This window comes from Neophocaena asiaeorientalis, unplaced genomic scaffold (genome assembly GCF_003031525.2).
Source record: "Neophocaena asiaeorientalis asiaeorientalis breed wild unplaced genomic scaffold, Neophocaena_asiaeorientalis_V1.1 scaffold823, whole genome shotgun sequence".
In the NCBI taxonomy this organism is placed as follows: domain Eukaryota; kingdom Metazoa; phylum Chordata; class Mammalia; order Artiodactyla; family Phocoenidae; genus Neophocaena; species Neophocaena asiaeorientalis.
The window spans coordinates 549,883-566,128 of NW_020172767.1; the positions used below are offsets into that span (position 1 = coordinate 549,883).

Below are 16,246 nucleotides of genomic sequence, written 5' to 3' on the forward strand. Positions count from 1 at the left end.
GGCATCGCTTCAGCATCTCCTGTCTTTCGAGGCCCTACGCGACGGGGCCCATCCCTTTCCCCAGGTACAGCTGAGGCTCGGGGGGCTTAAGTGACACGGCTCCTGGCACAGTGCCCACTTAGAGTTGGTGTCCGGACTTGAACCCCAGTCTGTCTGCCTCCAGCGCCCCTGCCATGCCGAACTGCTGTCCTGATGCCAGATGGCATTTACCTTTTACCTTCAGGGCAAGCAAGCGGGTCACTGAAATCGGATCGCTCACGTAACTGGTAAAGTGAAATCCCCCAAGCTGAGAAAGGCTAGTCTGAACGTAAGAATGAGCTCCTTGCGGCAGCTGGACTTGGCATTTCTGGTTTAAGATGAATGCCCAGTCCTTCTGTGGTAACCGCTACCATCCACGGAGGTGCGACGAGCTAGTCAACGCCACCCAGGGGGTAACGAGTGTTTCCCGAGGCTCCGCTTGGCCATCAGTAAAACACGGCAAGTTCTCCCTGCTGGGAGCAAGAAGCATGTACTTCCTCACCACGGGGGCCTCAAACACTCGCCTCTTCCTTTCTTCCACCTTCTCCTGGCCAAGTGACCAGAGCTGGGCTCTTAGGCCTTAAACTGAATGCGGAAGGGCCATGGGAAGGAACAGCGGAGCTGCTGATGTGCCCGTTTGGAGGCCTCGTCAGCGCATTTTGGCTAAAAGAATGTCGTGCACAGAGCAGGGTGCTGGGAAGCGGGGCGGAGCCAGCGTGAAAGCGCCAAGGCGGCTCGTTCCCCTCGCCCAGCGGGCCTGCGGTGGTCTAGGCGGGGCAGGGCCTGGGACAAGAAGAGCACAAGAAGCTAGTGAGCGCCGCCACTCCCGTCCATCTCACTGGCAGGCGTGGGGTCTGGAGACAGCACTGCTCATATTCTGTCCTGACACAGCCCCAGGTTTGAGAACCATCTTAGCCCCCAGGAAACAGATCTGGAGACTCAGGACGAGGAGTCAGGCTTTCGTTGGCAGGTTTTGCGCCAGGCTCTGTTTGGAGTGCTTTCGACGCACTGAATCCTCAAACAACCTACCATCACACCCACTTTGCAGACGAGGCAACAGTTAGGAGGTCAAGGCAGGAACAGAGGGCTCTGGAGGCCCCCGTGTGTGGGGTTACAAGTGTGGGCTCTCTAGCCGGACTCCCTGCTCTGGCCCCGACTTGCTGTGTGACTGTGGGCAACTCTGGGGACTTCTCTGTGTCTCAGTCTTCTCAACTTTAAAGAGAATGATAACAGCCCCTACCTCTGAGGACTAAGACAAGAAAATGCAGGTGAAGTCCCAGGTAGCACACTCAGCCCCTGGGCACCGGCCAGTGCTGGCCGGGAAAGCAGCTCTTGGCAGCAAGAGCGCCCCGTCGGGGAGCCCAGCCTCTTGCCTCTGTTGGCGGAGATCACCTGAGCCCCTCCTGACCTGGGGAGCTTGGCTGCACGCGCTTTCTCCCGGACACTTTCTCCAGCCCCACCTAGGGAATCAGTCGGGTGTGATTTTTCACGACCCTAATCATTAAGGCTTCTCTCTGTGAGCCAGCTGGCCTGGCCCCAAAGCAACACAGTCAGGCTACACATGTTCCCCACTGAACACAAAAGAAACCAAAAAGGCTCACAATGTTAGATGGTGACACGGCTCCGGGCTGAGGATCTTTCCTGCTAGGATAAGGGCTCCAGTGCTGAAGCTGGCACTCCCCCAAGCCAGCTGCAGAAGTCCACGAAAACAGCTGGCAACAGGCCTATAACAAAACCAAACCAAAGTGCTCCTGAACTGTGGACAAGGGCCGGCCGCTCACCCTGGCCACCCCCAGGGGCGCTCCCGTCGAAGGACCGATCCCTGGCGTGGAGTACTCTGCTTGGCGATGCTTCACGAGACCTGGATGAAAAAGCCACGGTGTCTCTCCTCTGGGGACTGCCACGGCCATGGTCATCCAGGGCCCTCAGCAAAGAGGTCAGCCCCCGCTGGGAGCTTCTTTTGGGCCACATTCCCAGACGCGCACTTCATGGCCACCTACTCCTTGGCTTCTCTACAGAAGAAGGAGGTAGAGTGGGAGACGGAAGTCCAGAGGACAGTTGGGGCAAAGCTTCCCGGGGGCGGGGGGTGATAGTGACTGAGCCTCAGGACCTGTAAGAGTGGGACAGGAGAGCAAAGGTGGGCAGGGAAGGCCGGACACAGGCAACAGTGGGGGTCAAGGCCAAGGACGCAGAGCGGGCCAGGAGTTGCAAGCACTTTGGGGCCCGAGGGACACAGAGTCTAAGGAGGTAGATGGAGTCACAGCTTACGGGCCTCCAGAATCTTCCGAGCAAGTGTGAACGTGACCAGGTCTGTGTCATAGCAAAGTAATTCTCAGAGAAACGGACGGTTTGTTGGAGCAACCAGTTTAAGAATCAACTGTACGAGTTCGGACGAAGAATCAAGAGGGCCTGAACTTGGGCAGGCCTGAGAGCAATGGAAAAGAGGAAGCACGAAAGACGGTATTCGGGGCAGGGAGACATCTGACGTGGTTCCCAGGGATCTCTGGTACCCTCCCCAGCCTGTAATCCCCTGCACACGTGACGCAATGTCACTTCCCGGGCTAGGTTGTACAGACTGTGACTTCTGACTTGCTGGCACTCCCCCTGCCTCCCTTACTGGCACACTCTCTCTTGCTTGCTCTGATGAAGCTGGCTGTCGTGTCGTGAGAGGCTCTATGAAGAGGTCCACGTGGCAAGGAACCAAGGGAGGCCTCTGGCCAGCAGCTCATGAGGGACTGAGACCTCAGTCCAACAACCCGCAAGGAACTGCTTCCTGCCAACAACCACAGCAGTGAGTCTGGAAGCCAGTCCTTCCCAGTTGAGCCTTAAGGTGACTGCAACCTTGTGAGAGACCCGGGGCCAGAGGGCCCTGCTAAGCTGTGCCAGGATTCCCAGCCCCCAGAGACTGTGAAGTTACGTATGTGTCTTGTTTTAAGCAGTAATCACGGGCTAACTTGTTACGCGGCCATAGGTAACTAATACAGGCAGGGGTCAGAACAAATGAAAAGTGGGGACTATGATAGACACTGCCCAGGGAGAAGTAGCTGAACTGAGTGACTGACAAGACTGTAGGAGGTGAGAGAGACGTCATGGGGATTTCGAGAAGAGCACGGGCTCTGGAGCAAGCCCGCCTGCCTTCAAGTTGCTGCTGGGCCTCTCGCTAACTGTGTGACTCTGGGCGAGTCATTTCAACACTCTGAGCCTCAGTTACTTCGTCTGTGAAACGGGGATGGTAAGAGTGACTACCTGACACGTCTCCGACAGTTTCATTTAGCACCTGCCTCAGCACCTGGTGCGGGGGAGAATGGCACGCTGCCGCTGCCCAGCAGACGTTTGCCGTGACGCTTCTAGAAGGCTCGGTGTGCAGCCTTATGCCAGCTGGGAGAAAATTTAAATGCTTCGGTGCAATTTCCTTGCATCCTATGAAGGCTTCACTGGTCCTGGGTGAGGGAACGTGCCTCACGGCCCAGTTCTGTGTGATTCTGACTCGTCTGCCCTGGTTCCTTCCCCTGGCGGCACCTTGCGGGTGAACTCTTCTCCCAGGGAAGCTAAGCAACCTGCACGGGAACTGAAACCACAACCTCGACCTCGTGAATACTGCGCTTTGACCGCGCAGAGTAAGTCGGCTTCAATAGACTTTTCCAGAGTGAAGTCCACTCGCAAAGAGGGCTACGGCCTGGACCTGCCCCCGAAGGCGGCTCTCAGTACCATGAAACGTGGTTCTTATCTCCAAAACCAAGGGACGCGAGCGGAGATGAGAGCGGCTTACCTGTCTGGGCAGAGACGGCATGGAATCCGAGGCCAGCGACCGCGGAGCGCGCTGCGGCTGCTGCGTCACGCGCTGCAGGAGGAACGAAGCGGCGTCCGGCTGCTGCTGCAGCCGCGGGCTGGCTGTGGCCGTGGACGAGGCCGCGGCACAAGAGGCCGGCGTCAGCGTCGGCTGCTGCAGGTAGTGGAGCAGGGCCGGCTGCCGAGACGCGGCGGGCACCGAGGGCATCTTCGGGGGCCCCGGCTCAGGGACGAAATGTGACAAGGGCTTGGTGTGGCCGAAAGGAAAAGGCTCCGGGGCCCCCGGGCCGGGGGCGGCCAGCCCCTGCTGTGTGATCAGGCTCAGGGTTCTGGGTGAGCTGGTGGCCATGGGCTTGAGGACGGCACTGGCTGGCGGAGGCGGAGGTGGAGGCGGCGGCAGCTGCGGCTGCTGCGGGCCGAGCGGATTGCTGGTGGGAGTGAGGCTCCGGATCAGGGGGCACTGTGGGGTGAAGGACTGCTGCGGCAGCCCGGGGCTGGACAGCTTCTCTGGGCGGTAGGGAGTGGAGGGCCCCGGGTTGTTGGTGGGCAGAGTGGGTATCAGGTGCCCTTGAGGCTGTTTGATGGTGGAGGACACCAGGTTGGCAAGGATGGAGGGCTGCGGGCTGAACTGCGGCTGCTGCTGGAGCGCGGGGCTGGGGAGCTTCTCGGGGGCATAGGTCATGGCCGGCCCCAGGGCAGCGCCGCTGCTGGGCGCCACGCTGGACAATAAGGCATTGGGAGAGCCCTGCAGAGCACTCGCCGGCAGGCTGCTCGATGACATGCAGGACACCATGAGGCCCTGAGGGCTGAACGGCTGCAGCGGCTGTGGCGAGGGCAGCGGGCGGTAAGGCGGGGAGAGGCCGGGAAGAGGCAGGCCAGACCAACTGGGAGCGGGGCCCTGCTGCTTCGTACCACAGCCCTGCTTGCTGGCCGCCAGCACCTTCAGCTGGTGGGCGTGATGCCACTGAGGCACTGGGAGCGGTGGCAAGGCAGCCGCAGGGAGCGGCGCCTGGACCTGGCTCTTGGCCTGTGCTGTTGAAGAACTGGGGGAGACCATCTGCTTACTGGTGGAGGGAATGACGTAGCTGATCCCCGCAGAGGAGGGCGGGATTTGAAGCGACACTCCAGGGCCCTGGCTGCAACTTGAAGCGAAGTCCTTGCTGGAACCAAGGCTCTCCAAGTGTGGCATCTGAACTGCAGGCTTGGGAGTCACGCCTAGGGTTGCCGGAGGGTGATCTAAGACCAGCGGTTCTTCCGGCTTGCTCCCCAGGATTTTTTCAAGGTCGAGCTCACTCGGAGAAGGTTCTTGAATTTTTGTCAGCTCCTCCAGCAGATCTTGAAGCTCCTGGTCCACAGCAGGTACAGTGTTGGTCTTGTCATAGTAAGAAAGAGGGGGGCCTTTCAGTCCCATTTCCGCAGTTGGTGGCACCACAAACGGTGAGCCCATTACGCTGCCGTTCATGGGGTTATTTTCGAGAAGTAATGAATGACCAGCCGCTCCCATCGCTGCAGAGCCAGGGTTCATGGGTAACGCAGGAACCTGCAGCTCTGCACAGGCTGTGCTGGGATGGGCGCCGGGGCCCATTGAAAGGGTGACATCTTCAAGGCATGGTCTCTTAATTTTATTAGGGTAACCTCCTTCGGCCATGCCTGAAAGCTGGAAAGTTTCTCCTTCCTGCCTCCTCTTAAGGGTTCAACATTAAAGCTATTGAACAGGAAACTTGCGAGATAAAACAGATCTCTCAGTTTCAAGACTTAGAAAGAGTTGTCAAAACTATACAATACAGCCTATTTTTAGAACCACGATGCTTGTTTTGTTGCTGTCTTTCATTTGGACTGTCGCGTTACAGTTCAAATAAAGCATTATGCTGTCTCTACACCAAACACTACGGAAAGTCACGCGAACGATATTCTCTGCCCACTTAAAGGAGCTGTCAGCGGAACTATGCAGACGTTGGAGGGCAAAGGAGAATCGCTAAGAAACTTGCAATTCCCACCTGTCTACTGCTAACCTCATTCTTAAAAAGGAAAAGCGTGACGTAGACGTTGAACTTTTAGGTTGCTTCCCTGTCTTGGTTAAATGCATCAGGCTCTAGTGAGAAAATGGGATAAAGCAGAGGCTTTGGAGGAGTGAAGTAGATCTGGCGTGTTCTCGGGCAGCTGTCTGAGAGACACTGTTTGGGGCGTCACACAACTGCCTAACGGTCACTATAGCGTGGTTCCATTGATCTGTACACACACAGACACACACACATTTCTATGAGTGCACAAAAACACCTTGGAAGAAAGTATATGCAACTCTTTGGAGTAGTCATCCTTTGGGGGTGACTGGAAACTCACTTTCTATTCTCTGTATTTTTCTACAGAAGCTGGTTTTCAATGGAATGACTTACACTCCTCCACCAAAAAAGTAGAAAGCTATCTAATTAAGAAATACCTCTGTGCAGATGTATCCTCATGTCGGGGAGACAGGAAACAACAGGAAAAGGCCCCGATCTGTGGTCTGCACTTGGGGGAACTGCCCGCCATTTATAAAAGCCTAGCCTTTGGGAACAAATCAAAGAAGCTACTAATGCCGTGTTTCCTACACTTTCAAGACTTCATACAGTCATCCGTGGCTGTCTTGTAAATGACCATGACCTGCAGTGAAGGGGAAGGGAGTGGAGCGCAGGATTACGTGTGGGAGGAGATGGGCTTGGAAACCTCCTAAAGGCCAGCGCTCTACCAGATCCATTTCCCCTGAAGCACTTTTGCACGAAGAAACCTCTTTCCAGCCTTGAAGTCTTACTGGGACATCCGGTGCGGATCCTCTGACGTCCCCTTACATTGCCTCACTGGAGGGTCAAGGGGTGCGTGAGGGCCACCTACTAGCACGACAGTGGTCGTGACTGTTACAGCGGAGTGAACGTCAAAAGAGATCCCCTAGGGCTGCACATCTGGAGCCTTGGCACCCATCAGATGCACTTAGAAACCCCCAGATTCCCAGGCTCTCCTACCACAGCTGAACTGCTTCAGTCTCCTCCGGGCCGGGGCCCAGGAACCCAAGGTTTGTTACAGCTCCCTGGCTGGCTCTCAGTGGACTGCCAGCTCGAGAGCATGGGTGCAGGCAGGATGGCCTAGGGCCCTGGTCCCGAGGCAGACGCAACCACTACGTATTGGCCTCCACACAGAATCTCCTGAGTTCTGTTTCTTCATTTGTAAAATGAGCGTCATTTCAGTTCTCACCTCATGGTGCTGCTTGGACTATTACACGAAACGGGACGGATTCCGTGGCACCTAGTGGACCCTCATTAACTAGTATCTGGCATTACAGAGGGCAGATCTGGAAGTGCTCTGGGAGTGCAACCCTGGCCTTTAAAGACAGGGAGGGACCCTGAGGCCCTGGGATGGGCAAGGCTTGCCCCGAGCGGCTCAGCTAGAGGGCCCCAGGGCCTGCCACCGTCACTCAGCTGTTCCCCGACCCGCAGCCTCCATCCTCCCCCACTGACCACCCCATCCCCGCAGAAAGGGCTCCCCCTCTCTTAGCGAGGGGACTTGCCTACTTCTCTGCCTTTCCTTGTGAGATGTCCACCACCCGGCCAAGGGCACTTTGAGGGGCAGGTCCGCCACCAGATTCATCTGAGGCCTGACTACCACCGGGCAGGCAGGAAGGGGTTGGGGGGTGAGGTAGAGTAGGCACAGGAAGAGGCCTCTCCAGTCATCTGCTCCACTCTCCCACCCAGGAGCGCTCACTAGGTATTTGGCCCACGGCAGGTGCTCAGTAAACAGAAGCTGAATGAATCCATGGACCAATGAACACAAATGACTCAGCACCCAGCGAGCTCTGCCTCGTGTTTTCCTGGCCGTTCATTCAATCAGTCATGGGCCACAGAGAAGTCACTGCATTTCAGGCTGAAATTTGGTCTCTTCTACGTTCTCCCAAAGACTTAAAACAAATCCATTATAGTGAAAACAGAAATGTCTAAAATGGATCAGTAAGGAACGACTCAGGGTGGGCTTTACATAGGATCCCCTGCCTGGAGTCCGAGCCGGCGATGGCCGTGCCCAAGGCGCTGTTCGTGATGTCTTGGACTCAAGGAGAGTTTAATGCCAGTGAAGTCTGCATAGGACCAGGCGGGGGAAGGATGGGCTTGGGGGATGGGAGGGAGGGCAGGAGCTGTGAGTTGGACCGGCCTGGACTCCCTGGCAGATACTAGGGCTTTCATTTAATTGTTGGCCTGCCATTATCCCGTTGGGACTAAGGTGGTAGGAGGTGGGGAAGGTGGGACATGATCACCAGATGCTAAAGTTAATACTGGGAACCACTGGCGAAGGAAAAGGGTCTCCAGCCCTCTGAAGTGAGAGTGTGTGCCCCCGACTTTTCAGGCCCTCAGCCCCACAGCGGACCCCAGGATGCCCCTGCGAGGTGCTGGGGGCTGCCGTGCTGCTGGTGGATACCATCTGCTGGAGCAGGTGCTACCCTTGCCGTGCCAAGCCTGCAGCCGGACGCCGCTGGTTCTAGCTTCCCTGAATGCTTTGGGAGGCTCCCTAGTCGGCGGGCAGGCTGGCCTTGCTGTCCCTGGGGGTGCAATGGGGGGCGCTGGTTGACGCCGCAGTCTCAGCGGTGGGGCAGGCAGGAGCCTCTTCCCAGCTTTGCTTTCTCCATGGACTAAACGAGACTCCACTTTGCTAGAGGCTGCAGCTCTGCATTTCGGATTTCACGGGGAGAGCTTTCAACAGATTGCCTAAAGCACCTTGGCCGGATGGCCGGATCCCCAGCCAAGCCTAAACAAGCCGAGGGGAGGCGGCTGTGTTGACATCTACTACGAGTTAATTTCGCCCCTAGACCCAGGCTGCTGCCACCACCGAGGTCAGCCTGGCTGGGCTGTTGGGCTTGACTGAACCCCGTGGCCACCCTTCTAGATCAAGTGCAGCAGAGAGCTTGCTACCCCGGAATGACTTCCCCTCTCAGCATCATGCTGGGGGTGGCAGGTCCCCACCAAACTTCCAGACCCTTCTAAACAGCTTTACCTATGTGCCGTTTTCCAGTCTCTGTGGACTCTGTACAGCAAGCTATGGGTCCCAGCTCCCAGCCAGCCCCTACTTCCTTCAGGCCTTGTACTACACGTGACCCTGCCCACTCAATGGGAGAACAATTTTTTTTCTTTTTTTTACCATAAGTGACTCAGTAGCCGCTAGCAGGATTGCTAGACAACACACGTCAACCTTCACTTTTTACAGAAAACAGAATGGGTGGTGATTTGCTTGTGGTCCCACGGCTAGTTAGGGGCCAACACCAACACTAGACCCCAGGAGGCCCAGCCCTCACAGGTCCGGGCAGTGGTAGGGCGGGGAAGGGGAGTGAGGGACGGTGTCCTGGTGTCTTTTAGAAAGGAATGACTTTATCTCCATGCACCAGTGCCGGCGGAGTCCCATTTCATAATCGGGCAGACAAAGCCACCAATGTGATCCCCACGACCTTATAAACATTCATTAAAATGCATTTCAAAGCATGTGATGCCTTCCCCACCCCCTAAATAATGAGAAAACAAAGGCAACCCTTCTGATAGAGGCCAAGTTCAGCTCTGAAGTCAACATTATTGCTGGTTCTGTCTGAACAATGACATATGGCAATTCTTCCCTTTCTACATTTTTTTAGTCCAGAATGGCAAAAAGGGCAAAGATTTCTTGGGAAAGGGTCTAGATTATAAGAGTACAGTCCAGTATTTCCAAAGGAGTCTGGCAGGTTGCTGTAAGCGCTTGATTTTGAACACTCCAGCTGGAGGTTTATCACAGACATCTACAAAAGGTCAAAATTATGCACAGTCCCTCCTGGGCAAGAATGCAGGAAGCCGAAGGTGTGCAGGACAGATTGGCTCAGGGAGCCCCGTTTTTCCCTCCAGAGAGCCCCGGGCAAGATTGTCAAAGAGCTGGAAATTGCCTGTGGTGTATTTAGCCTCCCCTTGCTCTGTCAGTAGCCCCTCCTGCGGTGCAGCCCCGTCCGCTTCTGCTTCCCTCAGTGTCTCTCACACGAGCCCACCCATGCTCCATCAACACCTTTCCTTGGTACTGTTACACATGCTCCCTGGGAGTTTCCAAGAAGCTCACGCTGGCCAACTAGCTGGGATTTCAAGCCCTCTGAGACAGGAGTGTTCCCCGGTAGACTTGCTCAGAAGAAAGGAGAACAGATGAGACACGATGCAGCAGGACTGGGTTTTCAGGAAGAGAGACAAGGAGGGAAGGAGGGAGAGAGAGGGAATCTGCCTGCGTGTAGACATGGGATCAGATGAGCACCGATAACCGCCTGTACTTGAGCTGGTGTATCATTTGCACGGTTGTTTTTCAGAACAATGTCCCCACAAACTGGTCTTTCTGTAGAACAAACGGGACTTTCAGCATTTCCAGAATTGCAAGACCTGAGGCTCTGGAGAATCCCAGGGTGGATGGGAACTGCAGGGAATCCTGACTGGCTTCAAGAGGAGTCGGTCTGTCTCAGGAATGACTCTCTGCTAACAGGTGGTTTGGAGCAAGAACCTCACCCTAGAAAGAGGGGATACATTGGCGCCCTGGGCTTGCCCCAAAGTGACAGAGGCTGCACGCGCTGCAGGTAGAGGCGGGCTGGGCTGGAGGGAGGAGCATTGGAGTAGGCACCAAAAGACCTGATGGAAGCCCTAGCTCCTCCATTTGCCGTGTGACTGTGGGCAAGTCACTCCCCCTCTCTGAGCCTCAAGTTTTCTTCTGTAAAATGAGTCCTCGGCCTGCCCTGGGTGCCTCACAGCATCTTTGAGGAGTGCACGTCAGAAGCAGTCACTGTCACTGATGTCACTCTCCAGGCCCTGGGTCCCCAGGCTGCCCCAGTGCCCTCCAGTGTGGGCCTCGGCTTGCTCTCTGGCAAATAAGGACGCATGCTCTAGAATCGGGACATGGGGTGAGAGTGGAGGGAGACGAGCAGCCTGGCACTGATGGCACCGACCTGACGGCCAGCGGTGCTGCCTGTAAAATCCCACCTTCTGCTGTTCGCCATCGCCCACCACTCTGGGCTCCACCACACTGTCCGCACCCTCAGGCTTCCCAACATGGGGGCTGTGGCTTCAACAAGCTTCAACCAGAGCGGCCCCAACAAATGCAGAAATGAGCAGACCTGGGGGTTTTTGAGAACTGTGTTCTCCCTTTCTGTAGTGTAGACACACCAGCTGGAAGAACTGGCAACTCTAAGGATGGCCCCAAACAGATAGATGCACGTGGACTTAACGGGCTCATAATTCAGCTGTTCCACGCCGAGACACCTCCAAGTATTCCGTCACTGACCAGGCGTTCCTGGAGTGTGAGCCTTGCACTCCTAGAGGCTGTCAGAACTACCAGGCCCTTAGTGACAGGCCGGTCTCCCCCATTCACATGAGGGCTCATGAGGCTGAGAGCCAGGAAGAGATGTGCCCGTGGGCCAGTTTCTCTGACTGCCAGGTTGGCCTCTTTCCGCTGGAAGAAACCCCGCCCCGGTTTCCTCCAAAGGCCTTCCCATGTAGCATCATTAGTGGGATAAAGATGACCACTTGGGGGGAGAAGGGAAAGACGGAGTTGGTTCCAAGCACCCGGATTTGATGAGGTTGGCCTAGAGATCAATCAGGTACTGCCTGTGGGGCCAGGCTAGAAGCTGAAGGTAAAAGGCGAGGGCGTTGTCTCAGCCCAGATGAGTCTGTCTGTGCAGGACTCAGGGTAACAAGGGTCATCTGTGTTTCACCTGAATTAGGCTGTCGCACCAGGAAACATGCAGGGAAGAGGAAGAGCGAAGGCAGAGCCGAGGTTGGAGACCACCAGGGCCACTGGGCAGACCTGGGTTTCTATATATGAAAAGGGCAGAAGGGCCCTCGGAGTTCATTTAAGCCCAACTTTCTCACTTCTCCCAGGGCTCTGCTTCTAAGTATCGATACCTTGTGGTGTGACCTCTCATAGGTCCCGACCCCACTCTGAGCCTCAGTTTCCCCACCCACACAGTGAATGGGTCCCAGCTTTGGTAAGCTGATGCTATGACTTTCTTTCTGGACTGCTCCTGCAGAGAAAAGATGAATGCTCTTGTCCCCCACCTAAGAGGGCCTCTCTCCCCGGGGTGCAGATAGGCCAAGGAGAGCCTCGTGGTTCACAAGCGTCCTTGCCATGGGCAGGAGGTGTACATCACCTCCAATTTCAGACCACGTTAAAGAAAGCACAACTTGCCCCAGACCAGCTGGGGTCAAATTATGATCTCCCCCAAATAGCTCTCCACGCCCTCTGCTTCGTGGGGATTGAAGCTTAGACGATGCGAGGCACCCGCTTTATGAAAGGGAATGTAAGGTTCAGAGAACAAAATTACGTCCCAGGCTTCGTAAGGTTTGAAGGCCAGTCCTGAAGCTTAAGCAGAAGGGGACTTTGCTTCTGCCTGTGTCCCAACAATGGGCTAAATAAAATGGCGACAGGCTTTAGACCATGGCAGGAAGTTCCCTGCATGAGAAACCCAACAGCTGTGTAGGTGGGGGAAGAATCCAGAGACACCCGGTTAGTCCGGTGTGTTCTGGAGGTCACGTGCTTACTGAATAAGCACATTTTAGTGGCTAGGTGCCAACTTCTGGCTCTAAAATATACTAATGGCCTGCAAATGTACGCACCCTAGTTAGTAGATCTTTGAGCAAGGCTGCTTGAGCTCTGATGCCACAGAAGCAGAGGCTGGGAGGGGACATGGGTTAAGGAGCTTCAGGTCAGTGCAGAGACCCTCCCCATGGTCTAGGTCCTCTCTTTTTTCCAGCTTTACTGAGGTATGATCGACAGCTCAAAATTATATGTATTGAAGTACAACGTGATTTTTTGAAAAGCGTGCGACGTGATGATTTAACATATGTATACACTGTGAAATGACTTAGGTCCTCTCTTTTTGAAATCGAGGCAAAATTCGCAGAGCATGAAATTAAGCTTTTGCAAGTGTACAATTCAGCGGCCTTTGGTACATTCACAGTGCTGTGCCACCAAGATGGGGAGCGTTGAGGCCACCTCACAAATTTGTTACCAGGATCACATGAGCTTAGAGGTGGAAAGAGCGCGCAGCGCCTGGCGTGGTGTTCGTACCAAGTAAATAGTCTCTCTCTTCCCACCCTTGAAAATGCAAACACATTCTTGGTGGTCCTAAAATAGCCTGTAGCATAGTTACTCAGCGGCATTTGCCATTCAAGGCAGATCTGCCTTTACTCATTGGCTGCATTCCTGAACAGCTGTGTGCAAGGCTAACTTTTGTCAACCAAATCATAATAAAATGCAACGAGAATCTGCCATTGAAAGGAAATCCTCAGCAAATCCTTTTATGAAGTTAAGATCTCTCATCCAAACGTATCTGTCTTAAAGGTGTAGTGCTCGGAGGTACTGGCCTTTCTTGTAAGGGATCCTAGTTTAATTTTGGCCACAAACACACACGCTGATGCTCCATAGTCCCAAATCCCACAGCAACAAGAGTAGATTACGTAATGAAAATAATGAAAACCTTAAAATATTTCTCTATCTCACTGTGTGTGGAAGGTGTCTGCGATTACATCAGGGAGCCTGTCACAGAACCTGAAAAATTTCCCCTGTGTGTGTGTCTGTGTGTGTGTGATGGTGGTGGTGGTGACGGTGCTGATGGTGGAGATGGTGTTGGTGGTGGTGGAGATGGTGTTGGTGTAGGAGATGGTGTTGGTGGTGGAGGTGGTGATGGTGGAGATGGTGTTGGTGGTGGAGGTGGTGATGCTGGTGGTGGAGGTGGTTGGTGGTGATGGTGTTGGTGGTAGAGGTAGTGGTGGTGGAGATGGTGCTGGTGTAGGAGATGGTGTTGGTGGTGGAGGTGGTGGTGGTGGAGATGGTGTTGGTGTAGGAGATGGTGTTGGTGGTGGAGGTGGTGATGGTGGAGATGGTGTTGGTGGTGGAGGTGGTGATGCTGGTGGTGGAGGTGGTTGGTGGTGATGGTGTTGGTGGTAGAGGTAGTGGTGGTGGAGATGGTGCTGGTGTAGGAGATGGTGTTGGTGGTGGAGGTGGTGGTGGTGGAGATGGTGTTGGTGTAGGAGATGGTGTTGGCGGTGGAGGTGGTGATGCTGGTAGTGGCCGGAGTGCTGACAGTCAAGGGGCTACTCCTACAGAGTGATTCCTTCTTGCTCCACCTCACTGTAAGAAGCTGCCCTGAGTGGGCCGGAGAAAGAGGACTCGCCCTGAATGTGTTATTAACAGAGACCTCAAAACTGTCTCCTTGCCATCATTCGTAATTACTTTTTTCTCACTTGGAAAATTGAAGCTGAATTACCGGTGAAAACACAGGAGAGCTTTGTTTGTTAAAATGCTGCCAATAAAGTAATTTTATGTCAGATTTAACTACAGGAAAGGGCAAGGCATTTCTAAGTTCCTTGGCTGTCATGTGGCTTAAAAACATAGGATGGACAGCACTTAGCTACCGTGCACTTAGCTCTTTGAAGCCATATATTCAGAAGGCAGATGTTGGATGTTGGTGTTTGGGGGCTGACTTCCTGGAGGTACTTTATATGGGCCAAGTTCATTGTTCTAAAGCCCAAAGGCTTGACTTAAAGGAGAAAAAGAGGCAAGAAAATGTTGAGATTTTCTGACAGCGTCACACAGACAGCCCCAACACTAGACAACTTTATTGCCTCAAGTTTATTTTAGAAAAAGAGGCAGCTAGCGAGTGGCACTGAGCACCTGTCCACTACAGAGATGGAGGCTTTTAACTGTGCAAAGCAGGGCTGTCTAGGGGGCCCAGAACAGAGATCCCCTCAGAATGAGCACATGCCGGGCGAGGAGCGGGGAACCACTATGAGACGGAGCTGGAGTTCTAGTGGAACAGACGGTATGAAGACAGCAAGAACAAGAACAGAGTGAAGGAGCAGTGATGTGACAGAGTGGCCAGGAGAAGGACTGGGGGCAGAGCGCTCCAGGCAGGAGGGCAGAAGGGAGAGGCCCTGGGGAAAAGCTCTCGGCGCGCTCCAAGAACGGGCAGGTGGCCACTGTGCTTGGTGCGCAGCGAGCCAGGGGGACAGCCATGGCTCACGGATGGACCCGCAGCCCTGGGAAGCGGGTGGACTGTCAGATGTCTGCGGTGGGAAAACACCGGGTGGGGGGTTATACCGAGGAGTGGTCGGCTCCATCTGTTTGTAAAAGGTCTGCCTGGGTGCTGATGGGAGAGAAAAAGGGATAGGTCCAGAGGGGGGTCAGGCCAGCTGTGGCACAGGAGAGGAAGCAGAATGCCTGGAGAGGTGCCAGGAACTGTGATTGTCCCTCAGGTGGCACAGAGCCGAGCACCCACTTATGGGAGGAAACTACGGCCTCAGAAAATATGATCCAAAACCCAGTGACCTAGATCAGGGGGTCGTCAACTTTCTGTAAAGGCCCAAAGAGTAACTCTCTTAGGCTTTGCAGACCAAGTGGTCCCTGTTGCAACTCCAGACGGTATGTTAATGACTAGGTGTGGCTTGTGCTAATAAAGCTTCATTTACAAGAACAGGCTGCGCGGGTGGGACTTTACCAAGCCCTGACCTACAGCACAGACTGAGCATCTTCCCCAAGGCACAGAGGTTATTTCCAAATTGCCCCCCTCACACTGCAGGGGGCCACGTAGGCCTACTGTTCACAAGACAGTGGCAGGCAACATTTTCGGAGCTGAAAAGCTTCAAGATTTCTACCATCGTACAAGTTAGGTGACCATTTCTGAATGCACGAGGCATGCAGCAGTCTCAAACGCCACGTCGTTTAACCTGCGCTAACGACGGTTATTACTGCCCATCTGTTGGGTGCGCCACGGGTTCCATGAAACAGGACACCGCCTCCTCCAGAATGCCTGGCCGTCTGCTTGCTCTTCCAGCCTTTGTATCCTCATCAACGGTTCGCACCTTGTCCAGCAGATGAAAGCACACCCTCCTCCCTCGGGCCTTCAAGGGTCTCTAGGATAACTCGGCCTCGAGCCCCACCCCTTCCAACCCAGGCCTCCACAACGCAGCTCTCAGAAGACTGGGGCTGTTTCCTCCTCATCTCTGCACCCCCATAGCACCTAGTGTCGTGACAGGGCTCAGCTGGTATCTGCAGATGTGAATTAAGCCCTGGAGCAGAAGGTTTCCTACAAATGATCCTGTTCTCTTCCATTCCCAGCACAAGGCCCAGAGGCAATCGCTTTTCAGAAACTGTGATGAACTCACTAACTGGCCCCGTGAAGGACACGCCTTCTCCTTCGTGTGTCTGGGCCTCCTGTGGTCAACAAAGGAGGTGACCTGGACGATTTCTGAGGGACCTTCTGGCCAAGAGGAAGGGCAACCACTGTCCACCGAGCATTTACTCAGGGTCATGAGAGTGCCTGTGTGCCAGCTGACAGGCTTGGAGGGGGGCGACCGGCCTGGAGAAACAGCTCTGGACGTAGTCAGAAGAGGGACCGCACCCTGCAGCACCAGAGGGAGGCACACAGAGGTGGTTT

The 16,246-nt window shown here is 54.8% G+C and overlaps 1 protein-coding gene across 1 annotated transcript in view; it reads right to left on the reverse strand.

Moving 5' to 3' along the window:
* MAMLD1 (mastermind like domain containing 1) overlaps positions 1–16,246 on the reverse strand; it is a 57,077-nt gene that overhangs the window by 33,776 nt on the left and 7,055 nt on the right. Inside the window, exon 2 of the mRNA XM_024740697.1 lies at positions 3,788–5,502. Within this exon, the coding sequence (XP_024596465.1) occupies positions 3,788–5,502 (1,715 nt within the window). The remainder of the gene's footprint in view (positions 1–3,787; positions 5,503–16,246) is intronic.